Source organism: Prunus persica, chromosome G3, assembly GCF_000346465.2.
Source record: "Prunus persica cultivar Lovell chromosome G3, Prunus_persica_NCBIv2, whole genome shotgun sequence".
Lineage (NCBI taxonomy): Eukaryota > Viridiplantae > Streptophyta > Magnoliopsida > Rosales > Rosaceae > Prunus > Prunus persica.
The window spans coordinates 17,382,460-17,399,408 of NC_034011.1; the positions used below are offsets into that span (position 1 = coordinate 17,382,460).

The window sequence follows — 16,949 nt, forward strand, 5'->3', positions numbered from 1 at the left end:
CCATAAGCCCAAACAAAGCCCCCAAATCCAACATAATCAAAACCCTAAATCAACTCATGAGCCTAAACAAACCCTACCACCACCACTTGAAGAAGTGCCATCACCGCCATATCCACCACTGCATTCGTAACAGATATGAGGAAAATATGATTTCCAGCGATCTACCTGCGCATAAGAGCGAACAAATAAACGAAAACAATAACTTTGCCAAAGAACAATTGGGTGATTTGCAGCAACCACCATCAAAGATGGATGTAAAATCAAATTTAAAGAACATGAGCGGCGTTAGGGAGCAGGTTTTGGGAGTAGGATTTGATTTAGAACATGGACTAAAAGGAGTGATGGGGAACTTCAACCTAACCAGGGCTTAGAAAGAAACCACTACAAGAGGCTTTTTATTCAAACTGACTCAGTGGACTTATTTACTAACCTATAAGGAAAAGACGAGAATATAAGAGGGGGATGAGGGGCAGTGACGCATAATGTCTTCCCTTAGCTTTCCATTCTTATTTACTCTGCAAATAGTAAGATGGAAAAGTTTTAACTTCTTTTTTTATTATTATTATAGATAGAGCGATCAATTAATGTAGGGGTGGGAGTCGCACACAAAGAGATTAAAAACTGGTGCCATGGGGTTTGCAAACAAACACCTCTACCGTTGAGTTAAATACCCACTAGCATAACGTTTTAATTTTATACATTCACATAAATAAGAAATATTTTAAATTTTTTTTTAACATGTAAGAGATTTGCAGTTAAAGTTGGTAAGTGTATTTATCCTTACATCTGAGATTCTAGGTTTGATTCCCCCTCTTCTTTAGCGCTTGTATTAACAAATTTTCCAACATACAATTATTCTGACATGGAGAGCCTAACATAACGCAATACTTTAGTGCTCCATTTGAATAGAAGAAATTAAAAGAAACAGGGGATTAATTTGTAGGGTTGCATGCACGGGCATGGTCACGGTTGCAGCAAGCAAGGGGCCAAGAATTCCTCCAAGGAAGCAGTCCAATAGAATTTTAGGCTACTTTCGGTTACATAACAATTATCGGAGAGGGATGATGGAGTTTGTCTTTGACTTCAAACGTTGCGTTTCAGGCAGGCTAAACCTAATAGGGCTTAAGATGTCAGAGGTCGTAAAAGCAAAATCACATGGTCACCCACATGCAATGTAAATGTGACGAGATGGATGATGGGTACTCAAGAAGGGTCTGTGCCCACCACATGTGGGAGGGGGGACCCTTTAAAATGTTGGTTGATTGTCTATTTTTTACTGTACCCCCCCAAAGATACAGTAAAAAATAGAAAATAAAAACCTGTTGTAAATGTTGAGGTGTGGACAGTGGATGGGCCCACGTGTTGATGGTAAGGAAAATGTATTTATGAAAGATGAGAGACTCTATGTGCATGGTGGTGAACATAAACAGATTGGACTCTATCTTCAGCACAATTGTTATATTCTTATTAGTAGTCATCTTGGTTAGAATGAGTAAAAACGCAGTTTTAGCCGACTTGCTGTATGGATTTCTATTTTGGAGAATTCTTTATTTGAGTTTGGTGACTCTCTACATTTAGAGAAGAGTAGAGAAAAATTGTGAAAGGACCCGCTTTGAATTTTCCCTTAAAATCCGTGACGAACTCTCTCCCTATCCGACACCAGGCATATTTGACCCAAATTACTAGAATACCATTCTTGCCCTAATTCCAAAACAACTTTAGGGCTTGACTTCTACCGGAAAATCAATAGAGTCTCCCTTTAAATTGGCTCAAAACTCAAAAATCTACCTACATAACAAACAAAACTATACCACAAGCATTCAGCAAGCATAATGTATAAACCACACACCAATTAGCAAAATTTTCAATGGGCTTCAAGCCCCCTTTTCCAACATAAGAAATTCAACAAAAACATCTTGACATACGGAACATAACAAACAAATCTTAAACTTGCGGCTGCACTTAGGTTGCCTACGTACCCTTACTGAGGGATCAAGCACGTAATTCTTTCTACTATAAATCACAATTAAGATAATACATAAATGTTCAAAGTGAAACCAACAATAAAATTATAGAATCATTATTTATCTTTATTTCAACAAACTATATAATTGAATGTCATGTCTTGAAATTATGTATCTAACTATTCAATCAGTTTATTATTATACACCAAAACACACATGTACTCACACATTTTACCTGAAAGCTATACCTGCGACAGTTTGCATAGTGCATATGTCTTGCAATCACCCACCAGAGGGTATATGAGAAATATCATTAAATCCGAAGGTAACCGAGGAAGAGGAAACTAGCTAACCACCTGTGTAGACAAGTCAGGCAGGGTGGCTAGGGATCTTGGCCAACCTTGTGTAGATAATATTTGTAGGGTAGCGAAGAATATCCTGTTAACTGTACCACACATTGGTACTGCACTATTCTTTACATAGATGTACCTCAAACATAATCTATCAATTCCAAGTGCTACACATGTGGAATGCCCAACTCCACATGTGTGTTGCATTCTAGCAGAATTTAAGGACACGATGCCAACCTAAGAAGGCAAATAATCCGTCAATTCCCATAGCAGGACTCAAGGAGATATACTCAATTTGAGAACGCAAATAATGAGTCAATTTCCCTAGCAGGATCAGTTTAAAATCAAACAACCAAATCAAAAACACTTCCTAACCAAAAGGTCTCAATCGGGCCGGGAAGGCCCACCATCTAGGTCAATTAGTCCCGCGAGGCCTACGACCTTAGATTTCCCATCCAAAAGTTTCTATAGGTCCAACAAAGTCTACTAAACAAGTCCCAAAAGTTTGGTCTTGATCGAGCTGTTGAATCTAAGCCAGTCGCAAGATTGGACGACGATTGGACAACGATTGGTTCGCCTAACCCCTAGAATTATTAACTTGGAGTATCCGGGAACCAGATTCTCTATCCACAAGTTCTTACACGATCATAGAGGTACAGGGAACAACATCACTAAAATTGAAACGGTCCGAACCTATCGAACCTGTATATCGCATAATAGGTGCAATATCCGTTCGATAGTCAAACGGTAACCAAATCCAAATCCAAATCCAAGCATACTGTCGTGCTCAGGACGATGTAGGAATAATTCTAAGTCGAAAACAAGTTGTCGACATAGGGCCCACGCGTCACCACTCATCACCGTTGACAGTGAGTGTCTTGAAAAAATTTCGGCAATGGAAAATCTCAACAATATCGGATAATACCTATACACTAACACCGGGAACAACTTTTGGTCTCGGACCCTGACCAAAACGTTACCGGAGCTAAATGAAGTCACAGCCAAATAGTCGGCCCTATATGGATATTTTGATAAATTCCCAAAACTCAAAAATCGATCGAAACCACCTACATAAAAGGATAGAGCACAAAAAAAGGATGAAAAACCATACCTCACTCGACAAAAACGGTGGCCAAAGTCCTCGAAAAAAGGACAACAGCCACCGAAGCTATTTTTCGTTAAATGGGAGAAATCCTTGATGGTTGGCATCGATTAACTAGTGGAATAGGTAGAGGAGGAAGAGATGAACATTTTTTGTGAAGGTGGCGTGGCCAACCGGTGCACGATGGCGTCGATTGGTGGTCGGGAAGTTGAATAGTCATTGTCGCTACAATGACTATCACGAGAGAAGTGAGGAAGAAGAAAATGTCGGGGCGGGTACTGTAGCGCACAATAACAAATTTCAAAATTACCATTATGTCCTTTTCGTTTCTAGAGCTTTCCTCCTTTGTTACAACTCGAAATTGGGTGTGTCGCCTGTCTACGAACTCGTAAGCTAGAGCACTACGCAATGGAACCAAGAAAATTTTCAAAACTAGCCCCGAACAAAAAGTCAACTCTAAACCACCAAGGAACCCTAAGGTTAAAGTCGTCCTTTGATTTTAGAATTTTGAAAATTAAATTAAATTTCGGCACGGGATATTACAAATTGAGTGTTCTCAGTTTCTTCATCTTCTTTCTCCCTAGGCACACAACCCTCTCTCACCTCTTACTTTTTGATTTTTTTTTAATGAACTTTAATTTAGATAGGGGGAGAGAGAAATAATAAAGTATTAGAGATTAGCCAAAATAAAGAACATTGCCAGAGGAAACACCTTTTAAGTGGTTTGCTATAATAGTTTTTTAGCCACCATTTTAGCTAGAATTTGGCTAAAATTGAAAGACTTTCCAAGAGATTTCTTACCCTATTGCTTATATAATTTGAGAACCAAACAACAAACTCAGTAAAGAAATAACATAATAACAAATACATAACACTTCAAAAATTCGTGATGAAAGAAAAACAAAACCCACCCTTTCATAAAATAAACGACCAAAGAAACAAATATGAGACTTTTTTTTTAATTTTTAGAAGAAGGATTTCGTTCATATAACCGAAGTAGCATACATAGAACGACATGAAACAGTGGCCTCATTAAAACCTTTATAAGGGACAAACCCTAGGGTAGGAAAGAGTACCACACATGTCATAGACTAATAAGAAAGTCTGAATCAGTCACGTAGGACCAGAGCTAAAACAAGATAAAATAAAACAACAAACTGACACATAAACCTCCGACGAGAACACTACTACACAACCCGACTGTCAAAAGAATCCTACTATGAGATCATAGTGCTTTGCACAGCCACAAAATAGTGAGAGCATTTGCCAGGAAGATCAAAGAAACAACCACAAACACACCATCTTTAGCCACCTTGAATAGCGAATGGCGATGAAATAAGAGAAAGTTGCAAAAAGCACCACAAAGAATAGACAAATCCTGCAAACAGGTCAGGAAAAGAAATAAAAGGTCCCCCAAGCACGGCGAATCATCTCAACACTGACAAAGAAACCTCCTATGAAACTATAGTCCTTGAAACAGGCAAAAATAGAAGAGATGTAAAGGGGTGAAAAAAAGAAAACACCACGCAATAATACTAAAAATTGGCTTCAGCTACTTAACCTACTCACTGGGAACAAGCTTGAGAGCATTCGCCAAATGCCAAGCCCACGAATACTCCATAAACACATTAAGGGATGCTCCCAGGAGACTCCACTGGACCGATCTCCATAGGTTTGTCAGAAGGGACACCAATGCACAGTCGCTTAGAAGCCATGAAATCCACCCCAGAAAAAAAAAGTATCACTGACAGAAACAGGTGCAACTAAATTATTACGCTTAGCATTAATCATATGAGAGGCACTACAGGGAACCACCCCTTTCTTGGGTCTGACACAACCCCTTTTTGGTGAATGACATGCAGAGAACTGAATAATGGGCATAATATCAAAAGGATTAGAGGTTACTAAATCTCAGAGAACAAGGGGAGGCACCTGGAAGATGGGATCTTTTAGTGAGGGGATCATGGGGACCATCGAGGCATTTGGCACAGTTAGCGAAACCAACGGAGTACGCGTCACCGTGACCGATATCCCAAGCTGGTGCCTAAGAGAGGCCACCGCATCAAACACTATGGAGTGAAGTGGAAGAGCCAAAGGGGAGATGGAATCCTCTATCTCAGTCCATTCACAAGAGGACGACAGCAAAGACCGAGTGTCAGAACTACTACGATCACCCGGACCATCATTGGTCCAAAGACCCTCCCACTGAGAAGAATGAACATGGCTCTTATATGGGGGGTGAAGGAGCAGAAATTCAGCATGCCAAAGAGCCTATAGAGTTGCCCCGCAAGTATGTATCACCTTCGAGATCAACAAGAGCAAAGGAAAACTTGTATAACAAAGACGGATTAAGAGAACCTTAAGAAAGTTCATATTTATCAATACACACCTGGGATGGATGACCAATTTTGCCACACACAAAGCAGTATTTTGGAAGATATTCGTATTTAATATCCACCATTCGCTCGCCCACTTCTGGGAATTTAACAGGTGTACGACGAATAAGAGGCTGTGTGACATCAAACATCACATGAATACGAATAAAACGACCTACACAGTCAGTACCGTCATGATTATCCACCTAAAGAACTTCTCTGAGAATAGCCCCTATTGCTTTAGCAACAACGACAGTCATGCAGAAACCAAGGACACCATGAAGTTGAACCCAAAAAGTACCAAGGGATGTTAGCTAGCAATATCAATGAACGCCCAAAGGTCCAGGGCTCCATATCAAGGACCCGTTTCTTGTCTCGATCACAAACAAATTGCACCCAATATTTGTTGGAACCAATTTCTTTGATAGAGACATCTCCAGAGCCTTACCAAAGTTACGTAAAGGTTTTAATAAAGCCATCACGATTGATAGGTTTATTGATAAGGACTTGAGCTGCAAGACCATATATAAAACCAACAAAATTGTATGCGACGTCAGAGGAACCAATAATCAGGCTAGCCTGTTCATATGGCGTGAGTACCAGACTACTACAAAAGGATTGCTCGATATCTACAACAGATGTAGACATCCCAGCACAATAGACTATACACCAAACAACAAGGAATTCAAAACCGATAACAATCGAACCAGGCCCCAAATAATGGGAATGGTCACAGCGATGGCAGATGAGGGGAGAATGGCTCAATATCGATACCGAGATTGCAGATGAGGACGAACAGGAAGGATGGAGGCGAGGAGATGCACCCTGCGAGGTCAAAGAGGGAGGACAACGACGACTATGGTGGTGGGATTTAAGAGTGTGACTGAACGCAATTGGGGAGGAGGCTGAAAGCGTTAACCATTGATCGTGAGAAGACGACCTCATGAGAGATAAAAGACTGCATGGACTGATCGGAATGGGATGGCGTCTGACCACAAGATGAATCCCTAGATAAGACTCGTGGCTCTCCTCGTGTAACGAGAGAGTGACCCAACAAATATGAGACTTGTTGGAACATCTTTCTATTTTCTCGTCTAAGTATTCTCTGCAAAAGAGTGAGGAAAAAAAAAATGCCACCATGTCATTTGAATTCGTATAACAAAACCAAATAAATTTTATCAAACACCTACCCTATTCTTGGAGTTGCAGCAACTGTTGTTCTCCCACTTCTCTTGCTTGTTTTCTCACATGATCAGATTTTTTTATTTTATTACGCGTGTTCTCCCCTTCTTCTTTGGCTTATTTATTTATTTTGTTGATTGTTTACAACAATACCCTTCAGAAATGTTAAATACAAATTTCATGTATCCTAAGATTTTTTTTGTTTTAGGGATTTTTCTGTCCTTTTTTTTTTTTTTTTTTTTGGTGTGAAACTAGTGACCCAAACTGCTTTTTGCCTGACTTTATAGTAGTAGAGATAGATATATATGAACTACCTTTATTTTTCTGAAGTAAGGCACATATCTTCAGTACACATTTACAAGAAACAATCAATAATTTTGAATTATTCATACTGGGATACTTTTGTTTGTTTGCTTTGGTTTGTTTTGTTTTTGGAAAGCAGAAAGGAACGAATGTTTTTAACAGATTCTTGCCCTATATGAACAGAAGAAAAGCCAGTCAAATTCGGAGTTTGGAAGGAGTTCATAATGATAAAAAGCAATGTGGACGAATATCTGCTTTATGATAGAGACCAATTTCTCTTTAGCTTTTCTCTCTCCAACATCGATCGAGTCTTCTCCAGTACAAAATTGCTCCACCGTAAAACTTTATTCCAAAGCCATATGATATAACCTCCCTTTCCGGGTCAGTTCTTCAATTCCTTTATGATTTTAAATTTGTGAGAGAATAACCCAAAAAAGGAGGCAAAACAATTTAGAAACAGAGAAGCAAAGCTAGATATAAGTGTGACTTACGTTCACTTAAAAAAGGACTGCAGACAATATGAGCAATGTGAATGAATGGGAAAGTGTTTTCTCACATTCAAAGGGCCTGCAGGCTTCATCCTTCCTTAAACATCTTATCTTAGGTTTCTTAAATATTCCATTCATAATAAGAGCCTGCAACGACAATCTGGATCATCCTGCAGCTGAGTTTCTCCTACCAAATTGACCATTTACACGTCTGTTTGTGTGTGTAAGAGCTCTCGATCTTCCTCTCTTTTTATAATTGAAATTTAGATATTTTTAATTAAATCCTGGTTTCTTATGCAGGAATAAACAAAACGTCAGTCATCTATGCGTATACTAAAATAATTAATTTGAGTTCCTTGTTTAGGGTTTAGGGTCTATGCGAAAAGAAAAAAAAATAGATATTAATCCAAACGTTCAAACATTTATTGGGAAAATTCATGGTCTTTTAGGATTAATTTAGGCCCATATTTTGGGTTTATATCAAAATTTGAATTAATGACCATAATGATGTGTCAACTGAAATTTTAGGCTAGATAGGTTGATTTTTCTCAGTGCCCGTTTTACCCCTAATAATATATCTTTGTTATGTTTTTTACCCAAAAAAAAAAAAAAAAAAACTTTCTCCATTCATTGTGAAATTAATTGCACAATAACCCTTTAAATACAAACCTACACTGTTTCTTTCCCCAAAGTCTCTAACACCCTTCCACCAAAAAAAACCCTACACCACCTAAATTCAAATTTCTTCTCCTTCAACACCAAGGCCTCAACGATGCTGGTTCTCCTTCTGTTTTTTGTCCATTTGTTTACGTAGGTAGCATGGGTTTATGTAACTACGTACCAACCAAATAGTTTCAAGTATTGAGTTAGTCTACCTATCAAAAGGGAATGATTTGTTAGTTTTCTGTAGTCTCCCAATTAATAATGTATAACACAATTTTATATGTCTATGCATATGCATTTTATCTATAATTAATGTTGATTTCTTCATGACCTTTTGGTTAGGTAAATTATAAGTGCATTTTAATTATGTTCAATAGTCAAATTCAAAATTTTTAGGATGTAAAGGGTAATACAGGGGTTTTTCCGAACATTTTTAGGATGAAAAATACTAAAAAATACCAATAAAAAAGTATGAATCATTCATATTTTGGGAAGTAGACATGATTTTATTTTTATAGGTCAAAACCGATGCTAGTGAGAATGAGAGTGAATATGAGATTTCCAGGAAAGATGAGAGGGGAGGATGGGAGGGAAGAGTAACGAAAGTGACAAACTGAAATCTATTTGAAATTGTTTTCACTTTCAAGTTGTTGTTTTCACTTTTGTTACTCCTCCTTCTCATTCTCTCCTCTCATCCTCTCTCTCAATCTCATCCTCACTCCCATTCTCACTCTCATTTTCCTCAATACTCTAGCACAAAAAATGAAAACTAAAAACTAAAATTGAAATGTTTATCAAACAAGCCCTAAACTTTTAAGAATCTCATTGCTCAAAGTATTAGATGGTTGAGGAAGCAGATACATTAGATTTAGAGATATTATTCACATGAAAGCTTTTGTATGGTTCCGATTTTGGTCGTACTTGAATTGATTGACATTTTTTTATCCTATATGCAAGGGGAGAACCACACTAAGGGCTACAGTGGGCTGTAACCCAGTGTGGTTTTTTAAGAAAAAAAAAATATAACCTATATATTTAACTTATTTTCAATATTAGCCCAGTCACTGGCGCTGTAGAGATTACTTTATTTCAATTTTCAACATTTAAGTAAATAGAGTAATATAAAAATAAATAAAAGTAAAATGACAAAGACATTTACTTAAGTTTACAAAGTAAATAAGGAAGTACCCCCCATTTGGATTTAAAAAAAAAAAACTAGAAAATCAAATTCCCACCAAATCAAAATATGAAAAATCGGTTTTAGTGCAAAATACGATTTAGGCTATAAATAATGGCTCATTAAGTCAATATATACTTCATACTAAAATCCCATAAAATCAAGTTTTCTTATTTGATGTGTGAGGAATAAAAGCCGCAAAAAATTATCTTGAGAAAATGATTATTCTGAAAACCCATTTTTCATACTTAGTCAATATTTTTACATAAAAACAACTTTTCATGTATGATATGAATGCATGAAAAAATCTAAGGTCAATTTAGGTAAAAAGCCTTAGATGTTCAATCCACTATGGTGTTAAACCCTATTTGGTTTATATTAAAATTTATAGAAAATTAGTATATGAAGCTATGAACTAGCTTGGTTGATATGATTTAATGTTTACTTTTATTTATAGAAAGACTATATAAATTGTAAATACCAAAAAAAATAATCATTAAATTTTAAGCTAATAACTTTAGCTAGCTCACCCGTTGAAAAATTCTTGATTCCGTCCTTGCCTATATGTAACTATTTGCGTTTCTTTTTCTTTTGAATAACAGCAGAGTTAGTCAAATTTGGATTTGAAAAGGAGTTTACGATGACAGAGAGCAATGCAAAAGATCACTCTGTGATGGAGAATAGACACGATCATAAGGAAAAAGCAGATAATGTGGGCAAGCAAACGTTGAACGGAAACAAAAATAAAGACAAATTATTAGCATCCTCAGTACAAGGAAAACTTCGGCAGGAATCTCCATTAGCAGATCAAACTTGCATATATAGAGTCCCTCATAAACTGTTTAGGCACAACGAAGAGGCTTTCGTCCCAAGTTTGGTTTCAATCGGGCCGTATCATCATGGAGAAAAGAAGTTGCAGGCCATGGAAGAAATGAAGCTATGGTACTTGCATTGCCTCATTGAACGAAAACCAAATCAGAACACCAGTTTGGAGAAGTTTGTGACAGAAATTAGAAGTATGGAACAATTTTGTCGTGATTGCTACGAAGAAAAGTTTGATCATATGAGCAGTAATATATTTGTAGAAATGATGGTGGTTGATGGTTGCTTTATTATTGAACTTTTCCGCAAAAACCTTTTGAGGTTCTGGGACCACGGTCCAATTTTGAATACGCCACGGATGTTGTCGACAATTACAAATGACTTGTTGCTACTTGAAAACCAAATTCCTTAGAAAGTTGCTGCCTGTTTGTTTGACCTCACAGGGGAAGAGAATGAAAATCTTCATTACGTTGCTCTGTGTTTCTTTGGAAACGTATTCGGCAATTTCTCACATCAAGAGGGAAATATATCAAGAGAAAGACATTCCTGGACATCTTGCATAATTATTTTGGTCACTCGATTCCGTCTGTGACAGCGCTTTTGGAAATCGGAGTGGATTTTGAATGTCGTATAGAAATCATGAAACCTGATCTGCTTGACATTACCTTAGAAAATGGGGTGATGAGAATCCCTTCATTGTCAATTGGAGAGAATGGAGAATGTTTCTTAAGAAACCTCATAGCCTATGAACAGTGTGCACCAAAGCACGCAAAATGTTACGCTACCTCTTATGCAAAGTTGTTCAGTTGCCTTATTAAGTCTACCAAAGATGCGGAATTTCTGATGGAGAAAGGAATTATACAAACGCAGTTGAGCAAGGAGGACATAGCCTGTTTCTTCACTAGGGTTTGCAAGGACATTGAAATTGAAGGCGACTTTCTCTACTTCGGTGACCTCGCCTCTTCTGTGGGAAAGTATTGTAAGCGTCGCTGGCTAAGGAGTTGGCTCACAATGATCAAACGAGATTATTTATACAATCCATCATCAATCTGGTCTGTTTCCAGTGGGGTCGGCGTTATTCTCATTCTTACCATCACACAGACAATTTATACTGTTCTCTCCTACTACAAGTAAATCTGCTGATGTTTTCCTTTCTTTCTTTCTTTTTTTCTGAATTTTATTTTTTTGTGTCTTGATGAAGGAGTTTATTTTGTATTTCCTTACGACTTAATAACAACTCGTGATACTAATAGAAGAGAAAAATGGTATTTTATACCTTCTTATTGAAAAATTAGGTTCCTCTCATTATAAAGTATTAGATCATAGGACGAACGTAACTCAAAAAGCTAAAAAACATGAACGCCAAACACTGAACGCAATGAAGTAGCTAACCTACAAAACCCTAAACACCAAGTCAGGAAGAAACCTCTGCAGTCTGTACACTCCATGCTGCAGACTCTGGATCATCGATAAAGATTGTGCTTATTCTTCGTAATGATTTTTAAGAACAAGAATGAATAAACTAAAATTATGAAAATTATGATGGGTCATCACTCTGCAGGAGTTGGCCTGGTTTCTGCAGGTTGCTCACCCTCGTGTTCAGCCGGGGTCTCTGCTTTTGATGAGTTGGGAGTGGTATTAGCGGTAACATCTTTGGCAGGTGAAACAGGTGCGATTGCAGCTGCAGCACCCGCTGCAATGGGCGAATTAGTTTTTCCATTCTTGGCATCCTTTCCTTCCTTGGAATCCTTTGAATCATTTGCATCCTTGGAATCCTTTGCATCATCTCCTCCCTTGGCATCGTTTCCTTCCTTTGCATCGTTTCCTTCCTTTGCATCTTTTGCATCCTTTCCTTCCTTGGAATCCTTTGCATCCTTTCCTTCCTTAGAATCCTGTGCATTCTTCCCTTCCTTGGAATCCTTACCATCTTTGGCAGGTGGGGGAGGAGGCATCATGTGCGGTGGAGGGTTCTGTTTCAGCTTAATGAAAATTTGCCGCATCCTTGAAAGATCAGTTGGTTTCCCAGGTTTGGGACCCTGGATGATCAGCACTGAAGGCTTCTTATCAGGATCTTTCTTCCCTCTCTTCTTCTCAATATTAGGGACCTCACGAGGAATCAGCTCCGCTATTGCTTTCCAATAATGTTTGTCAGCTTCTTTGTGGAACTTCTCTTGGTTGACCAGGTAAAGCTGCACAGAAAGTCAAATTAATTTGTCTTAGATATGAAGCATGGAAAGGTAGCAAGGGGGAGAGAGAGAATCAGGATGAGGGAAAACATGGAAAATGATGAGTTTTAGTACTACCTTCTCCCTTTCTCTGTTGTGAGCCCTGTTAGTCTCACAATTGAGCTTTCGTTTCTCATAAAAAGCCCGTTTAAATTCCTCAGCTTCCTCAATAATCTGGTTCCGCATCTCCCTTTCTCTTTGCTCCTTTTCTTCAAGATGGATGACATTTAGACTGCAGAAATGGACGCCTTCATCAGGGCAGATGAAAACAATGGAAAACAAAAGAAAAACACTAGATGGTTTTTAAATGCTCCTTTCTTTCCAAGATTTATTTAAGATCATGCAAGCAATCCAATCATTATTTCATCCAAATAAGCATTACCCATTACTAATTCAGACCTCAAGCTTAATAGAAATGGCAATGAACACAGTTACACAGATACAGAAATCAAATTAAGGCAGATGCAATTAAAAGCCTAAAGAAGACCATGCAAGCACAACATCATATACAGCTTTTTTTTTTTAAAACTCAATTTGAATCAAACAATGCCATTCAAAATTGCCACATTTAATTAATAATATGATTTTCAACCAACAAAAATCCACACCACACAAATCGGAAAGAGATCTGAGCTCACCGACGCCATTCGCGCCGAGCAAAGCCTTCCTCTCGCATTTCCTCAGGTGGAGGCAGCACCGGCTCACTCGAGGCGAAAATGTCTCCATCGTCACCGCCGCCACCACCACCACCACCATCTCCGCCCATACCACCTACGTCATTGTCCTCGGGCACCGCCGAATCAAACGGCGACACGTAGTCGGGGTTAGGGGTGGAAATGCCGAAGCCGTAGATTTCGGGCGACTGCTGGTCAATGCTATGGCCGCCGGGGAGAACGACGTCGTCTTGGAAATCAATGTGGAGGGGAGGGGGCGCCGGGTCGACGGCGGAAGAGGAGAAGTCGTCGTCGTCGTGGGTGGGAGGGTTGAACGACGAGTCGTAGCGCTGGGAGGAGAGGCGGGGGTCGTAGCCCATGTAGCCATCGTCGTCGAACGGGCGGGTGGTGGGGTCGTGGTGGGTTTCGTCGTCGTTGGGGAAGGAGTCGAAGGACGACATGATTCGGAGGATAAGTGGTGTTGTCGTAGAGGATTAAGATTATGGAGTTAAGCTAAGAATTAAGCATTAAGCGGGGTTATTATGGCGTTAATTATTGGGTGTGATTTTTGGTTTTGTTAGTGTGAGATCGGCGGGTTCGGATCCAGAGAGTGCGTGGCGGTGGATGATTCTTTCAATCGCTACGTGTTGGGAAACCATAATTGTTGATGCAATGGAGAGCAAGCAACACACACAGGTGGCGTTTTTGTTTTTGTTTTTCCCAAGGTCACATGCTTCATATTTTCGCAACCATAGCTTATATTAATTGACTTGCATTTTAATGCCCCTCTCACACATGTGCAATAGGTGATTTTTTTAGGGGAATAGCTTAAAATATTATTTATTTTATAATTTTTTGTGAAAATAGTTTAAAATATTATTTATTTTATAATTTATTATTTACTGATTGCATTCATATCACATTTTCAGAAATTTAGTTTTCTCTCAGCTCGCTCAACCCTCTTTTCTCTCTCTTTCTAGCGCAGTTCTCTCTCTCTCTCTCTCTGACGCAGTGGTCTTCCTCCCTCAGCGATGTCTGTTCATCGAAGCTTAACTCCACTGTTCACATCCAAAAGGTACGGTTCATCATCATTTTCTTTCGGTTTAGGGGTTTTTTCGAAATTGGTTTAGGGTGTATGGTTTCTATGAAATTGGTTTAGGGGTTTCTTCGAAATTGGTTTAGGGTTTAGGGGTTTCTCTGAAATTGGTTTAAGGTTTATGGGTTTCTATAAAATTAGTTTAGAGGTTTCTCTGAATTTGGTTTAGGGTTTATGAGTTTCTATGAAATTCTCTAAATGTGATGATTCCTTGTTTGAAACAGTGAAGGAGTGTGTTCTTTGTTCTTTGTTTGAAACTGCTGTTGTTTTGCTATTGTTATTGGTATCGTATTGCTGTTTTATTGATGTTGGATTGCCATGTTAGTGGTATTATATTGGCATCGTAGTGCTGTTTTATTGCTATTTTATTATGGTTTTATTCCCGTTCCATTGTGGTTTTAATGGTTTTGGCGATTATGCAATTAGATTATGTGTTTGTTTGTTGTTTTGTTTCATCCAAAGAAGGGAAATTGTAAGGTTCATTTATAGTCTCTACATTAGGCACCCTTTGAAGATCACATATTACCGACTTAATCTTTTGATTGAGGCTTTAAGGGGGAAGGCATATATATGAGGTAAATATGATAATGTTAGTGAATTGAGTTCAGTTTTCATTTATCACTTGGGAATTCTAATTATGTCAGGAAATCCTTTATATGAAGATGCAGACATCGAAGCTGTGCTAGAGGTGCTTTATATGGTCATCCATCCATTTTGATAGAGCTATTTGGTTTAGGTATTCTGTGTAGCAAGGTGAAATAATTTCCAGGGTCTTCGGCCATGTTGTATATGGTGAAATGTAATATTGTACAGTCGGTGGCGGTGACTAATTGCCTTACATGGCACATAAACTGTTTCCATTTTTGGGTTTTGTTTTCGAGTTGCAATCGTGGTTAGCATACCTATTCTTTAGATTGCGAAGTTCAACTATTTCGTACTGCTCGATATATAAACATACTAGCTCTTTATGGAAGTATAACAATTTCCTTGTTTGAAATGACATGTTCGTTTCCACTGACTTCTACTCTTTTTTGTATCCATTTTTGACACATGGTCCATGTAGTTTTCTTCATTTTTGTGTGCTCAATTCAATCACATATAGAACACAAAATTTGCGTCATAGGTAGAAAACTTAAAGGTCAAAAAATGCACATATGGCAAAACTGAAAAACAGAGGAAGTGCATAATTCGTTTCTATCTAAAAAGTAATAAAATGGCAATACCTTAGTGATACAGTAGCGATATAGTGGATATAAAAGGGTGCTAAAAATTGTTGTTTGTGTTTATTTTGGGTTTCTTGTTTTGTTTCATTTCATTTACTTATCTTGACTCCTTACTAGTTAATATTGGGATGATTACGAGATTAATTTGTGTCAATTATTAATACAAGAATTACATATATGAAGATTAAGCCGAACAACATCCATTTCAGACTACATTTTAGACATGCAAAATAAATCACCACCGAACCCTAACAATACTATCCCAGAAAACCAAGGCTACACTTTCATATCGCTTCATAAAAAATTTGACATCATCATCGTCCTCAATCTTTATGTGCTTCCACTCATTCGAGGCCACCAAAACTGAGAACTTTAAGCAAACCTTATCTTCCCTGTTGTTTGTATTACCAATTTGATGCACACGATCCAACAGTTCAGTAAATGTGATGGTCCGTGGAATTATTAAGCCTTTTGAGTCACCCCCTTCATATTTGCACATCTTCTTTGAGGTTACCCATTTTCCATTGTAGCAAACCAGAATAACAATTGTCTCCATTTCTGACCATGAAAAAAATTTATTTCATTAACACAATACAACCACAACAACCAGGCAATACAATGGCAATATAATAGCAATATAACGGAAATATAACAGCAATACCACAACAAAATAACAGGAACACAACGGCAATACAACACTAACACATCATTGAACAAGGATTCATCACAATCACACAATACAAATCCACTGCATCAAATGGAAAATCCAAAGTTTCAAGATTCATATATCCAGAGTAATCTAAATGCAATTGGTAAAAACCCATATGGATGAGCATGAAGATTCAAAAAATCTAACCCAAAACAATTACAGCCAAAACCAATTTCACATAATCCAATAGATATTAAGAAAATAGCCATCAACACTACCTATTCGAGGTCGGCGATCCAGTAGAGCTTCAAGGTTGCAAGCAGCTATTCAGAAGACATACGTAAAATATGGGGTTGAGGGAGGGGTTCGTGATTCATAACAGAGAGCGAGAGAGAGAGAGAGAGAGAGAGAGAGAGAGAGAGAGAGAGAGAGAGAGAGAGAGAGAGAGAGAGAGAGAGAGAGAGAGAGAGAGTTGCGCTAGAGAGAGAGCAAAGAGAGAGACAGAGATCTGTGCTAGAGCAAAGAGAGAGACAAATCTGCGCTAGAGCAAAGAGAGAGAGACAGAGAGAGAGAGAGACAAAAAGAGAAAAGGGGGCTGAGCAAGCTCAGAGAGAACCAAATTTCTGAAAATGTGATATGGGTGCAATCAGTCGACAATAAAGATGTATTTATATGTG

At 38.2% G+C, this 16,949-nt stretch overlaps 1 protein-coding gene and 1 pseudogene across 1 annotated transcript; one reads left to right on the forward strand and one right to left on the reverse strand.

Moving 5' to 3' along the window:
• LOC18782480 lies at positions 10,221–11,560 on the forward strand (annotated as a pseudogene).
• On the reverse strand, positions 11,716–14,313 carry LOC18784232 (clathrin light chain 1). The gene is made up of 3 exons (XM_007217452.2): positions 13,290–14,313; positions 12,730–12,883; positions 11,716–12,615 (listed from the first exon to the last, which is right to left on the reverse strand). Exons 1-3 carry the CDS (start codon positions 13,763–13,765, stop codon positions 11,977–11,979), a joined length of 1,269 nt encoding a protein of 422 aa, XP_007217514.1. The 5' UTR covers positions 13,766–14,313; the 3' UTR covers positions 11,716–11,976.